This window comes from Rutidosis leptorrhynchoides, chromosome 2, assembly GCF_046630445.1.
Source record: "Rutidosis leptorrhynchoides isolate AG116_Rl617_1_P2 chromosome 2, CSIRO_AGI_Rlap_v1, whole genome shotgun sequence".
Classification (NCBI taxonomy): Eukaryota; Viridiplantae; Streptophyta; class Magnoliopsida; order Asterales; family Asteraceae; genus Rutidosis; species Rutidosis leptorrhynchoides.
The window spans coordinates 4,100,009-4,115,646 of record NC_092334.1 but is presented as its reverse complement, the minus strand read 5'-3'; the positions used below and the strand labels follow the sequence as shown (position 1 = coordinate 4,115,646).

At 32.2% G+C, this 15,638-nt stretch overlaps 2 protein-coding genes and 1 non-coding gene across 3 annotated transcripts; 2 read left to right on the top strand and 1 right to left on the bottom strand.

Annotated features, from left to right (window-relative positions):
• The first annotated feature begins 5,237 nt into the window (after positions 1–5,237).
• Positions 5,238–6,275, top strand: LOC139890492 (putative germin-like protein 2-1). The gene is made up of 2 exons (XM_071873368.1): positions 5,238–5,349; positions 5,659–6,275. The coding sequence occupies exons 1-2, from the start codon at positions 5,238–5,240 to the stop codon at positions 6,192–6,194; spliced, it is 648 nt and encodes a 215-aa protein (XP_071729469.1). The 3' UTR covers positions 6,195–6,275.
• Positions 6,276–7,737: 1,462 nt separating this feature from the next.
• Positions 7,738–13,429, bottom strand: LOC139890491 (protein arginine N-methyltransferase 1.1-like). Its single transcript, XM_071873367.1, has 9 exons — positions 13,159–13,429; positions 10,756–10,766; positions 10,271–10,426; positions 10,069–10,132; positions 9,827–9,969; positions 9,628–9,715; positions 9,311–9,426; positions 9,057–9,207; positions 7,738–8,169 (listed from the first exon to the last, which is right to left on the bottom strand). The coding sequence occupies exons 1-9, from the start codon at positions 13,322–13,324 to the stop codon at positions 7,964–7,966; spliced, it is 1,101 nt and encodes a 366-aa protein (XP_071729468.1). The 5' UTR covers positions 13,325–13,429; the 3' UTR covers positions 7,738–7,963.
• TRNAT-UGU (transfer RNA threonine (anticodon UGU)) lies at positions 8,780–8,852 on the top strand. The gene has a single exon. It is a non-coding gene; the product is annotated as a tRNA-Thr (tRNA).
• Positions 13,430–15,638: the final 2,209 nt, after the last annotated feature.

Genomic DNA, 15,638 nt, shown 5'->3' with positions numbered 1-15,638 from the left:
TAGAACAAAAATCCTCAATTCGATTATCATTAGTTACACTTGCAGGGTGTAAGCGAGAACTTATATTGTGTGGCCATACGGGTTTGACAAACCCTCACTACGGACGGTTCGCTACCGTCTACGGGTGAAATATATTTTTGAGAAACAGTGTATGTTCTAACACTATAGTGATGGGGTTCAATGGAAGGAAACGTTAAGTCTTGATAATTGGGTGCTCGCGAACAATACTTTTGGAATGCAAACGATTTTGATAATCAACTATGGGAATACTAAATCTTGTGGTTCAAAAACAACGTTTATTACAAACACCTATGATTTCACCAACGTTTTTCGTTGACAGTTTTCTATATGTTTTCTCAGGTTCATACTTGGCTATTTGATACATGCTTTCGCGTACACTCATACTTGCTTGGAGTCGAGCATACATGCATACACTCTGATTTCTTGCTTGGGGTCAAGCATACATACATACATACGCTAGGGATAGCACTTTTGGATTCAAACTTTTGTTTACATACTTGCGCTACTTATAGCAACTGTGTTTTTAAACTAATTATGTCGCAAGTTATTTCATTTATACTTTATGACTTTGTAAACTTAGACTTGTTGTCGAACGGTTTTTGTAAACTAAACTTGTAAGTCTTGTACCTTTCAAATGGATGCGACATAATTTTGGTCAAACGAGTCTCATATAGGGACTACGACCACGCAACGGGACCTAAGTTAACGACGCCGTCAATAACGGTTTTGGTCGGGTCGCTACAACTCACACCACCAAAGATAATAAACAAATGTATTACAAAATAAATGACATATTGACGTTCAAAAACATTCTGATTGAAAAAGTCAATAAATCGTATAGTAAAAGAATACATAAGATCTATATATTTGGCTTCAATAATTCGATATTAAAATCACTAACAAAATATCTAAACATACTACATACGATCTACTGTAATACTTTGTGTTGCAAAAAGCTAAACTTCATGTGTAATCTTGTCTTGTGTATAGTAAGATGTCCTGTAAAACAAAAAAAAATTACGTAGATTCTTTCTACCTTTGTTCAGAATATTTAGAATTTTGAACAATAAAATACGGTAAATATAAACAAGAGATTGAGATCGAAGACACTACCCTGTTAAAAATTTGATGCTTGCAGCTTTAATACCTTGTTAAACATTGAAACAAAAAAATGAGTAAGAATTGAAAAGATTGAAAAGATAAAGTTGTAAAATGAAGAAGAAAAATTAAAGAGTATGTGTGTCTTCTCTCATACGTAGTATATATTAGTATAAATATTAGGTGTAATTATTAATTACAAAACCTTTTATTGGTCGAGATAGGTGGTGACAGCAGAGATTTAATGGGGTATATTGAAAATTTATTGGAAATTTGGAAAGTCATTTTCGGGAGAAGAATTGACGTAGATTTCGATCCGAATTACTCCGTAAATAAACTTACATTAATATATATATATATATATATATATATATATATATATATAAAAAGCTCGTTTAGGCTCGCGAGCTTAATCGAGCTCGACATGTAAAGCTCGAGATCGAGCTCGTTAATTAAACGAGCCCTATGTTAAGCTCGAACTCGAGCTCGTTTAGGCTCGGCTCGAATCAAGCTTTTGACGAGCCGAGCTCGAGTAGCTCGCGAGTAGCTTGGCTCATTTACAGCCCTAGTGGTGAGAAACCCACCGGATTCAACGCAAGTAGGCTATTGTTGTATGTTTCTCAATCAACAAACAGGTAATCATAATAGAAACAAACTTTATTCTCTATTTCCAAATCTATCTCTATTCTATTTGTTACACAATCTTGCAAATTGCCAGGGTCTACTAGATTTCTGATTTTTAAACCGGGAAAACTCCAGAATGGCAACGAACGTTACTAACAGCAATAACTATAAGAATTGGCATGTATACTCAAATACATTTGATCCAATCAGATGAATTTTAAAGCAACACTTAAATTTTGTGTCTTATAATCAGCTACAGAGTCGTGCAAGAGCAAGGAATTCCATGCTTACAGGTACTAAACATTATAAAAATATACACCTAAGTACAATTATCAACGTCGTTTAAGAAATTTGTGCAGACTATATACGCCGGGTACAAAACAAAGAGTGTTATTCGAAGGAGGAGGTGAGTCGCATTTTTCAACTGTCCGTTAACTTCAGGTATAATTTTAACAATATACTAACATGTATAACCGGGATCCAGTGAAAAGAAATAAGGAGTAAAAGATAAAGCACCAGTATTTTGTTGTACCAACACCTTAGCTTTTGTTAAGCAACTATTATCTAATGAATACTAATGTAATATTTTGGTTTGGTAGCTTTATTATGTAAATATTATCCAAAACATTAGCTGCTCTCCCTTTTGGACAGATGACCTTATGTAAAATATTGATGTAGATATTAGCAGCATAACATCAGTTTCAACGCCCGCTTCGATACATAACAAGAAGTCGGTACATCCGCCGCAACGTGCGGGGCACTCCACTAGTATATGATAATTTAAAAAGAGACTTTTTAATTGGATAACTACTAGTACTCAGCTCTTTTCATCTCAAAAAATAAAATATGTCCCCCAACATAATAAAGATACTATACTATAATACGGAGTATATGTTTGTGAATTGTTTAATTTACCATTTATTTATTTCATAAGTTATTGTAATTAGATTATTATGCAACTATATCCCTTTATTGAGTATTTCTTATTTAACCGTTACTTCCATGAATGATATAGATATAGATTAAATTGAGATTTCACTGGTTTTTTAGTAGTACATATTTACTTTGGAACATATATAAACAAAAAAGGGGGAACTCTACTTTTAAACGTGATTCAGTAGATGACTACTTCTATTTTGCAAAAAAAATTGATTAATTAAGGTTTCGTATGCTAAATGATATGTAGATCCTAAAGTATCTAATTCATCGATTCCTCACATATACAGAGTTGACTAGTTTATAACTATTTTTCTTTGTAGTTGAGTTTTCGAACCATTTTGCGAGCTGGTTAATTTCAGGGCGACTACGCGCTTCTACTTTAATGTTTTTTGACTTAAACAAATTTTTGGGACTTCCGACAATTTATTAATATGTAAATCACAAAAATACACGTCTTTAAATAAAATTGTAACTAAATTTTAGCTACAAAACAAAAAATATGGCTTGTCCAAGTTTAGAGGTTGTGACCTGACTTTTTTCTAGTCACAAGCCCCAAAAAAACCGGTCATGATCGAAAAATTTTCAATCGCTACGTAAGATTTTTCTTAGTCGCAAGCCAAAAAAAAAACAGGCATAACCCAAATTTTTTTTGTCACGACCGAGTTTTTAGGCCATTAGCAATACCTACTTGGGATTGCGAGGGAATTTTTGCAATATTATTTTCTTAGGGCGAAATGTTATGGTTCGTTCAATAAAAGTGCGTATTCGTAAGCCATAGAGAAACCTACTTTGTAAAAATGTGTTTTTAATTAAAAAATATAATCATCAATCAATTCTTATATTATATTTAAGATTTAAAAATTGATTATTTATATATTTGATCTCAAGTTTATTATTCCCTTATCTAAAACAAAATTTAAGAATAATACACTTCTTATTTTGTGACAAATTAACACAAAACTTTTCACTTTTTTACAAATTAATCACAAAACTTTCAACTTATGATAGATCAACCACATAACTTTTTATTTTTTAATAACTACTCATTTATATTAATATTATTATTATTATTATTATTATTATTATTATTATTATTATTATTATTATTATTATTATTATTATTATTATTATTATTATTATTATTATAATATAGCTTTTTCCTATTTTATTAAATGCTTGTTACCAATCGTCAACGTACGTACGTCTCACTTTATTGATGGAACATATGGATCCTTCTCGACAAAACAACAACTAAAACACGAAAATGGTAATAGTTATTTTTCACTTATTATAAATCAAGCACATAACTTTTCACTTATTACAAATCGATTATAATTATTATTGTTGTTATTATTAATATAATCATTATAATTATAATTATTATAATTATTATTATTATTATTATTATTATTATTTTTTCTTTTTCCCTTTATTTTTGTAAACTTTGAGGTTTATTTACCTAGTTCAATTTATGTTCATTTTTTCTATTTTTGCCTCTTTTTTATCAATCGCAACGTGAGGGCAGCAGAGCTCGTTCCGTAGAAAACCCTAGCTACCTCACTTCAGTCACTTGTGATATTTTCCATGAGATAAACACTGTAGTAATCAATTATGTATCCAACTAAAATTCATATTCATAAAATAAAAGTATGTAACACGAACTGAATAGAATATTAATAAGTTAGTGGTTAGTTACCCTTGATAACATTTGCTTGCTCATATTATGAACATGACAAACACAAACTTTTGAGCTGCGTTGCTATGAACATGCATGAATATGATGCATGGATAATAATAATAATAATAATAATGATATGACTATTTCAGAAAGACTAATTCATTACTCAGGTGGCATGTAATATGACTTTCTCAACTTTAGGTGACTCTGTAAATGTAAATATTACTTATAAAATATTTTATTTTACTATATAACAATAATAATAATAATAATAATAATAATAATAATAATAATAATAATAATAATAATAATAATAATAATAATAATAATAATAATAATAATATTTTATTTGACAGGGTCTTCTCCTTTGACACAGTCTGGGCTTTCTGACTTTGTCCCTGGACGTGTTGTGGTTGATGCGGCTCGTCGGAAGCGGGTCAAGTACGAATCTAGCTGTCAGACGATTGGTTATGGTTTCATTCCTTTCTCATTTTCTTCCCTTGGGGAATTAGAAAAGGATGCTGTTTCTTTGCTAAAGCGGGTTCAGAAGAGTTCGATGGCGCAAGATATTGGTGCCGGTGCTGCTGCTCATATTTTTACTAGGATAGGTTTTGCTATTGCTAGAGGTGTGGGAGCCCAGATTGTCTCTAGGCTCCCCACTAATTTTTTGTAAGTTTTAATACTTTTAAGTTTATTATAATAATAATAATAATAATAATAATAATAATAATAATAATAATAATAATAATAATAATAATAATAATAATAATAATAATAATTAATATATAATATGACTGCTTCTGTGCCTTATTTCACTATATAAGCAGCCTACATTTACAACCATTTTCTTCACAATATCATAACCACCCCATCAACAATGGCCCGTGTTTTTGGCACTTTCTTCCTTGTAGCACTCATTTTCTCCATAGCCATCGCAGGGGAGCCCGGTCCTCTACAAGATTTTTGTGTGGCAGATACAAATAGCCAAGGTACCATATCCGTTTCATTCATTTTTTCAGTTTCTGTGTTTGGACTTCATATGGATGTGGTCATCTCCATCCATTTATAAACGGGTCAGTTTCAGTTATGTTATATATCAACGGGTCATATGCATTAAGGTAAACGATTCAATTATATGAAAACCAGCTAAAAGTCTATCAAAGTGGATTCAAGTCCATAATTCACATCTTAACACGGGTTTTATAATGAAATTTCAGCATATTGCCCTCCCTGTATTGTATTGACTCGTTACCCAACTCATCATAAAGTCACCTCTGATTTCAATGTTTTTATGGCAGTTCTAGTGAACGGATTCGCTTGCAAAAACCCGAGTACGGTTAAAGCAGAGGATTTCTACTTTAGTGGGATACGCATGAGAGGAAACACATCAAATCCAGTTGGGTCGAAGGTGACCCCAGTTTTCGTACAACAGTTACCAGGGCTTAACACTCTAGGAATCGCAATGGCTCGTGTTGACTATGAACCAGGGGGTCTTAACCCACCTCATTTTCATCCTCGTGCTACAGAGCTCTTGACCCTCATCGAAGGCACTCTTGAGGTCGGATTTGTCACATCGAATCCTGAAAACCGTTTAATCACTACAATACTTCATAAAGGTGATGTTTTTGTTTTCCCAATGAGACTCGTACATTTCCAAAGAAACATCGGAACCACTAGAGCACTTGCAATTTCAGGATTGAGTAGCCAAAACCCTGGCATCGTCACAATTGCGAATGCTGTTTTTGGTTCAAATCCTGATTTATCAATTGATATTCTTGCTAAGGCCTTCCAAACTAGCGACAACGTTATCAACAACATTCAGTCCAAGTTTTAAGATGTATGTGATCGTCAATATACTTATAGATGGCACTTTTGTTTGCATGTAATTAATATCTACTTTTAGCTGACGATTGATATTATATGTTTAAGTTTACTTATTATTTATGTTAATTATTGATATTCATTAATTGATTGATGTATTCTGGTGATATGTAATACTACTATGTTCCTATTGAGATACCAGATAAGGTACTGTCATAAGTATATTGCTAACCACCAACTTCGAAATGTTTTGATGCGAATGGTTTACCTATAGCAGCTTAAATAAAACTTGCATAGATTAAACATATTAAAATGTTCTGAACAGGTCATAAGTGACCAAAAGTGTTTACATGGTTTCAATTACTTACGAGTATATCTAATTTTGTTAATAATATTTTTTTGGGAATCATATGTAATACATCAACTATTTATCTATTTATGTGTTCAATAAAAATGGACCATAACTATTTGAAGGTCAAACTAAGCCGGCCTGTATTCAAATTACTTGCTATACTGAACTTGTTTCGATCCATTACCAAACCCGCCCATCTTGCTCCTATTGCCATATAACAGTCATAGAAGTGGCCAAGTGGGGCTAACATTATACTGAACTAGTTTCGATCAACTAACCTGCAGCATGATTATATTTTCATCTTCACATGATAGTTACAGAGTTTCAGATTCAAATAGGCTAAAAATGAATGGGACTGCTAATCATTCAAATAAAAAAAAAATCCCATTCCCTCTGTATCTATGATTGTATATCTACCATTACATATAAAACAAGAATACCCCAAATGATCCTACATGTGTATCTTTGACACATATTTTGCTTTTTTTTGTTTAAATATGTTAGGCGAAAGAAAGAAAGAAAGTGTTAACTAGATAAGTGTTTTTATGGGTCTAAGCTTCACACCCATATTTTGAGGGTAGAGAAGCTTGGGGTTGATGTAGTACGGGCTGAGAGGACTCCTCAGGCTATCATTAAACTGGCATGGTCTGAAAAATCCATATTTCATCAGAAAACACTCAAGGGGAATCAGCATTGCATGTATCTTGGGCGAATTCATTTATTTATGTTAAAAGAATCGGTCAACTTGGATTATTAAAATTTAAAGCAGTGAAGGAAAAGAGCGAAATAGGCCACACAGATTAAAAGTTATCAATGGTATACAAACATTAATCGGATGTATAAACATACCTCTACTAAAGGATAACATTTTGTACCCAATTTTGCGGTCATGTGGAGGGCTTCGCCATGAAACGGAGAGCTGTCGCCAACAAAGATACGACACCATCTTAGAGCAAATAAACTTTTCTTTAAAAAACGACAAACACACACAATAGAACAAATAATCCATTGAACTAACTTGATACAGGGATGCCAAAGGCCCTTTTGGAAGTATATACGAGGTAAAAACTTTTTGAAGAGTTATCTTTACCATCCATCCAAAATAGTTTAATTCGACACGTTCTATCATTAGATTATCTGCGTTCACCGTGGATTGGGTTGTAGGCTGATAGTATTATGTCACAAACAAAAATGGCATTTCAATCAAAAAGCAGAGATATATTAGAGCCATCATGTGACCATAAATAAAATGATACAATGTCATGAATGTAAAAAAAAACCAATTTGGATACAAAATTTGATGCATAAACTGCACCTTGTAAATAACTTTCAACAGGCCCCAGATTCCCCCTCTGATTATCCCTAAAAAGCGATCAGGCAGACCTCAACAAATCTCTGCCATTGTGTTTGAAGGTGGCTCAAATGGGGTATCATCGCATTTTGTATTGTTGGGTTCTTGAGACATTGCATCGACGCCCATTTAGGGAGTACTTGACGGTGATATCAACGTCTCGGGGATTTTTTTTGTTCTGGGTCACAGTCATGGTTCCAGTAACAAACTCTCCTTGGCATATAGTCAACACATCTTCAAGATATAGCACCGTTTGTTTCCAATGTGTGTTCCTTGACCTAGGCCCTGGATCACAATAAAGAGTGCAACAATATCAAGCCGTTGGTCCATTTGAGGGGTTTAGAAAAATCCAACTATGAATTGGTTAATTCAGGTTATGTCTAAACTGGTTAAACATTAATGTAAAAAAAAAAATGGTGGAAACAAAGTATAACCTCATAAATCAATTTTTATATATATATATATATATATATATATATATATATATATATATATATATATATATATATATATATATATATATATATATATACACACATATATACATACATACATACATGTATATGTATATGTATATGTATATGTATATGTATATATATGTATTTTATTACATGTAAATAAAGTATAGAATAGAAGATAGAAGAATAGATAGAATGACGAAAATAAAGGTCTTTTAGGTTCTTTATTTTTTTTATTAAGTTTGATTTCTATCACACAGCAGATTCTATCAAGTTGGCTCAGTCATCTTTATCTTGATCCTTACGGGCCTCTTGAATCCTCTCTTTCCTATTTCTTTCTTTTTTTATTTGTTTTATTATTGATTATTATATTATTATTATATTATTTAATTTTATTATTATTGAATTCCTATGCATATTGAATTTATGTTATGTGAGCCTGCTTAGCTCAGAGGTTAGAGCATCGCATTTGTAATGCGATGGTCATCGGTTCGATTCCGATAGTCGGCTTTTCTCTATTATATATATATATATATATATATATATATATATATATATATATATATATATATATATATATATATATATATATATATATATATATATATATATATATATATATATAAAGGTTAGATTAGTATTAATATAGTAAAAAAATTCTATCCAAATATGATCAAAACCTGTGCATGTAACGAAAAATGGTAAATAGCTAACCTGTGGAGAACCCTGTCATTTTGTGGCACACGCTAAAAGAGACGTCAAAATAAGCTACAAGAGCATGAATGTAATCATCACGTTCAGCCACGAGCTTGAACGGGGCTGTGAAGGATGCATCCCCGGACGTCATCTTCGAGATATTCATGTTCTGTACAACAAATTAATCACTGTCATTACAAGACATTTGTGTGTGTTTCTCAGCATGATTATGAACAGAAGTAGAAGTATATATAGTATATATATCACCCAACCTTAAGCATCTGACAATTTGTGACAATCTGATTCTGCTCAACTGTGTCAACAAGAGGTTCCATCATCGACTGCTTCCTGATGCAGCTCATGTCGAAGCCGTATACATTGTTCCAAACTGTGGCCATAACAAACAAATTCAACAATATTTGAAGAAAATTTGTAGTCTTTCACACAGGAATATGGTTGACAATGGTGGTTAATTTCCTTATGACTGGATATGTTTTATCTCTAAGAGGTCAAATGAGTAAAAACAAACAATTCGTTTCAGGTAACGCACAACAAAATTATCATAAGAATAAAACCTCCTATTGCTTACATTCTATTTTGTCTTCTTTGTACTCAGAATCCTCTATTGCTGTCAAATGAAGAGACGCATTATCAGGCAACACAATTCCATCATTAACCTGTGTAAGGCAAACAAAGATTTTGAGAAGCATAAACAGATGGTAAATCACGCTAATGTACAATAATCCGAGAAGACACAAAACAAAAGACAAAAGAGAGGTTACACTTACCAGCCACTTGTCACGAGCATACAAAACTGTATTTAACATGTTCTCGTATAATAGGAAGTACCCCATCCATTCTGATATAATTATATCAACTTGAGAAACAGGAAGGTTTATTTCTTCAACTTTTCCTTTCAAAACAGTTATAACTACACGGTTGATGCAGAACAAAGATGTATCAGATTACGAGTATCTCCAAGATTTTATATATTATATCATACAACCTTGACTTCAAAAGATGCTATTACCATTTGAAAACCCATTTGCTACAACAATCTCTTTCGCCATGTCAGCCATCTGTGAGCACTCGATCTGCAAGCAAGTAGTGTGATATGAATGTAATTAGTACATAATAATTATATCAACTAAACAACAACAAAATTTAATCGATGCAAAAAGGAGCACGAGCATGCTAGTACAAATTAAATGAAAGGGAAACAAGCTACATACGGCATAAACATGCTTTGCCCCAGCTTTTGCACAGAAGAGGGATAGTATTCCAGTCCCAGCACCAACATCAAGAACAATCTTGTCCTTGAACAAATGTTTATTTTTGTAAATAACATTTTGGTATGTCTTGGTTCTCACCACGTCCTTCAGCATTTCCTACACATGATAAAAATTATTATGTTTCAAGTAATTAGGAAAAGTCACACTTCAGGCAAACTTCAGAGTAGCTAATGTCACTTAAAATAGCCCATACAAGTGATGACAGAAGGTGGGAAAATGGCTGAATTAACTAATAGAAACTTGCATTAACATAGATAATGCCATAAATCAATTTAAGTGAGGGAAGCTAATTGAATAATTTCCCAATATTAGACAATACTACAATGGTGACAAGGTTATAAGATATGTATGGGTGGAAGGGAAGCGTTGTGTGGGGCAGCTAGTAGTCATGAAACTCTGCCATATGCTAAAGACACCGGGCATACCTCGTGAATACCTGCAAGCATAGTTTCAAAAAGTGTCAGGAAATAATAAATAATACTACACCATAAACATACAAAATATAGCAACATTATGTTAGCATGTCAACTCAAGTAGAAAAGTGCTTGACAACATAATAAAAGCTACTCCGTATTTGTGAATGTGATCAAGCTCCTGATCAGATTAGATCAATGATTTCTAAAAGAGAGTTCCTTAGCCAACATCGACAAGCCGGGAGAAAACTAAAGATGCATAACTACATGTTACTCACAAAAAAGGTAGCTAAAGGCAAAAGTGGAGCCAAGGCGACATGCCTCTGCATTTGACTTAGACAAGAGGTGAGAAAAAGCGATCACCAAGTGTACTAAGTTGTTAATATTGGCTAGTAGCATATGATATTATATAAAGTATACATCTATAGTTTCTATTATATTGCTAAAATGATGATGTCATTATTAGGCTAATTCCTTTGTTAAGAAAAAATTAAAAAGAAAAAGAAAAAAATCTAAGCATGGTGAGTGATGTCATTAATCAAAATAATTTTGAATTTAAATTAAATCTTATTAATTAATTATTATTATTAAATTATTAAATCTTATTAATAATTATTTTAATTATTAAAATTAAATAGTTTTAAATTATTTTAATTAATTATTTTGAATTGCGTACGAGAAGGTATAAAAGTTAGGCAGAAGGAAACCAATTCTACATTTATATTTTAATTTACACTTTTAAAATAAAATGACAACCAATATTATCTCTTATGATTGGATGTGGATTGTTTAATTGATTAAATGTTCAGCTGACGAGTTTCTTAGTCGGGCTTTGTAGTTCCACGGGTCATTAAACTAAATAACTTTAGCATTTACTTTCACTTAATACCTAAAACATATCATTAAACTGTTTTGTTTAAACAAACCCGTGATTCCACGGGTCATTTCACTAGTAGTAAAGGTATAATATGAAGATATACAGCATGGATACCATTAAAATAGTCGTGTTACAGATAATAAACCCAAAACAGGTAAGATTTAAATGAACTAAACTACTGGTAACAAAGTAGATACTTAAAACTTAAATTTTAATGAAATAACTAAAATTTTTAATTATCTTCAAAGTATACCTACTACAGCTTTTAATGCCTTGTGGCCTTGTAGGAGAATGAGAGAAGTCATAATTTTAATATAAAGCCACTAGTGAACTGAAACCCTGAATATTAACGAAGGTGATCGCCTTCCTTTCTTTGATGCCGGTGGCCTAATTAACAACGCTAACACATCGCCTTTTCGTCTAGCCGACAGCTTTTCTCGCCTTTTACTACACTGCTCACAAGTCTCCTAACCATCAGAGGCGGAACATAGGGTAACCCAAGGTGGGTATCCGTCCACACTGGATTTTACGCAACAAAAATTTTTACACAAAAAAAAAAAAAAAAAAAAAAAAAAAAAAAAAAAAAAATTTACTAAAAATTAAGGTTTTTCTTAGTGTTCGTCCCTGCTGAATATGAAATATTTAAAAAAAATTTACACTCGCCCCACCTGTATCCGAGTTCAAGTTCCGCCGCTGCTAACCATGTATATAATCCTATATAGATAGCTAATATAGTGGTTTACGTTTATAAAAATAAAATTTTAGTTACACACACGTTTGTTTTAGAAGATACCAACAATTAAACCACTCTTTTATCTAATACTCACCAGAGGCGGATCCAAAGGGTTAAGGAGGGGGGCGGCCGCCCCCGGTGGATTTCGAAATTTTAGTGCAAATTTTTTAGGTTTTTCGATTTTGCCCCCGGTGGAATTTTTTTTTTGCCCCAAACCCTTCATATTTTGCCCCAAAACCTTCGTATTTTGCCCAAAAACCTCCAAATTTTACTCAAAAAACTCTATATTTTGCCCCAAAACCTCTATATTTTGCCAAAAAAAAATTCCCTACATTTTAGAAAAAAATCCACCCCCGGTGAAAAAATTTCCTGGATCCGCCACTGATACTCACCAAACTCAGTCATAAACTAGTCACCTCTAACCAGTATAGAATATAAATACTCTTTAAAGCATTAATAAAGCCTACTTCAATCAATATCAACATAACTAAATGAAAAAGGTTATTCTTTTGTGGAAATAGTATACGCCTGATCAATGGGCGATTTTAAAAACTGCAGATAGTACAGAACGTAGTTTACATACATATAACTATCACCAAAAACAATCATAAACAGCAACAGAATATGTGCATAGATGATCAAATTTACAGTAATTTATCAAGCTTAACTAAATAAAGGCTGTAAACCAAGTTATACTATGTGCCTGAATAATTGCCTATATAACTACATATATAGGCGTGAATGTAAGTATATATCATGGAATGAAACAGAAAAAAAAGTGATAGGGTCAATAATGTTAACGTACCGAAATGAGAGTAGGAGTCGAAGTAATAATCAGCACTGGTCTGATGATCCTCTGTGTCGCACATGGTGGAATCTTGTTCGAGGTTGGAGCTAGCAGTGGCTGCTTCTTCAATGGTTTCATCTGCGTCTTCGTATGAGCAAAATTTGAAGTTTGTAGCTTCAGTCATTGTTAATTAGCGTTTGTTTGCGTTCCGTGCCGGAAGGAGCTTGTTTTGTTTTTAGGGTTTTGGAAGGGGGCAGCAGATAAACTGAAAGACTCGTTTTTTAGGGTTTTGTAGACTTCAGATTCCGTATTATGGTCTAGCATTTTTTATTTTTATTTTTAATTACTCCGTATTTCCTAATTAGTTTTTATAAAATAATAACCTTTAAAAAATACTCCGTAGTTAAGTTTTCCAAAATCAAAAGTATTTTTAATACAAAATATATTTTCATAACAAAATATCCACCGATTTTAATATAAAAAATATGTTATTTTTTTTATAAAAATAAGTTATTAAAATATAAAAAATTAACATTAACACTTTGAAATAAATGTTAACCATTATCCTAACGGTTATTATTTATTTATTTATTCTATATACTAAAAAGGTCCAAATTTTTGCCCTTTGAACCTCCCCACCCTTATCAAACGCCATCAACAAAAAATTTATTAAACTCCCCCAAACAATGTTAAACATGTCAAATTTCTAGGGGTAAAGCCTGTAAAATTATTATTTAATTAAAAACTTAACCAAAATCCACCCAAATTTTTAACGGCTCACATCTTCCCGCTCGCTTCGAGTTAAATTTTTCCAAAATTACCGTTCAACTCGAAATAATTTTACGAACACAACGTAACTAGCTATGAGCGAAACGGACAGTTTTTAAAATATGCTAAATATTTCGAGATATTTTTTATACATTTACATACATGTATAATAAACAACTCAAATTAACCACAACGTATCGATGGTTCTGTTCCTTTTTTATGCGATTTTTCCGACGCTAAAAACGTGGAGTCCATTACGCACACTAGGTACTAACCACGTGCTTCCAACCATACCCGTAGCAATGCGTTTTTAATTCTGTAAATAAATAACGCTATGTTAAATATGAAAATGCAATCCGAAAAGCCCTGCCGCATCGCGCGGGCCGGAATTTTCCTAGTTGTTACCATTGTCCTTAATTATTTTGAGCCATTTTTTCATTTTTTTTTTTTTTTTTTACAATACTAAACATTACTTGCTACGTTTAAGTTTATTGTACTTAATTTTATAGACCAAGTATAATTAACGCTCCATTCTCGAGATTTTTTTTAATAGAAAGGAAATGAAACTGGCGGATTAAAAAATACTAGTGATTTTCGAGTTTTTATTTTAAGCATAAAAGAGATGAGAGTAGCGGATTAGAAAAGATAATACATTAACATTTTCTTAACAACACTCACCGCCCATATTTAGACAGATTGAGAATGTTAGTAAAACACTCTCACTCCCTTTCTATTCCACTCCTTTCTGTTGAAAATAAAAATCGAGAATACAACGTAATTGTTAAGTATAAATGGTTCCTTTTAATATTGTTTTCCCGTATTCAAATGTGGGTTTGGCTAACTACCGCCTTAAAGGCATAAAATAAGGATGAGTAAATGTACTTAAAATTTTCATATATGACTTAAATTTTATTTATTAAAGTCATGCATTGCCGTTTATAAAGAAACTAGAAAAAGGAGCCCGCGCGATGCCGCGGGGTCTTTGGGTTTCGTATTCATAGTTAACGGAGCGTATTATAGGTGTGTATATGTATTGAATATAGTCCGATGTATTGAGCGTTTTTTTTTAAGTGTCCGTTTCGCGTATAGTTAGTCTCGTTGTGTTCGTAAGATTTTTTTGAGTTGAACGATGGGCTCGGAAAAATTTAATTCGCATCGAGCGAGAAGATAGAACCCGCTAAAGATTCGGGTGAAATTTGTTTCTTTTATTTTAATAAAATTGTATATTTACATTTTTTACCCATGAGAAAATGAAAGTTTGAGGGGTCATTGTGTAAATTGAGGCAAAAGTGAGGGGCCGATTGCAGTGTGAACGCAAAGTCAAAACAACAATTGTCAACAATTGAAACTACACAAATCTTCATGAGTTTTAGTATCTAGGGTCACAAATCTTCATGAGTTTTAGTATCTAGGGGTAATATTACTTGCAATTTATATTAACTATGGAAAATTGTAGTTCATTGATTAGGCTTATTACGTGCTTTTAGAGAATTCTTTAGCTTTTCCCTTTATAATTACCCTGTATTATTTATTCATGGTAACGTTGACTTATAAACAAGTAATTAATTATATATATAATGTTTTACCGTAGCTTTAAGCCCTTAAAGACTATGTTTAGAGTTCTCATTATATTTTATTTTATATAGTTCAAATAAAAGTAACACCACAAATAAGAAAAACTACGATCCACACAATTAAACATGAGACTCAAAATAACGACTCCAAAAACT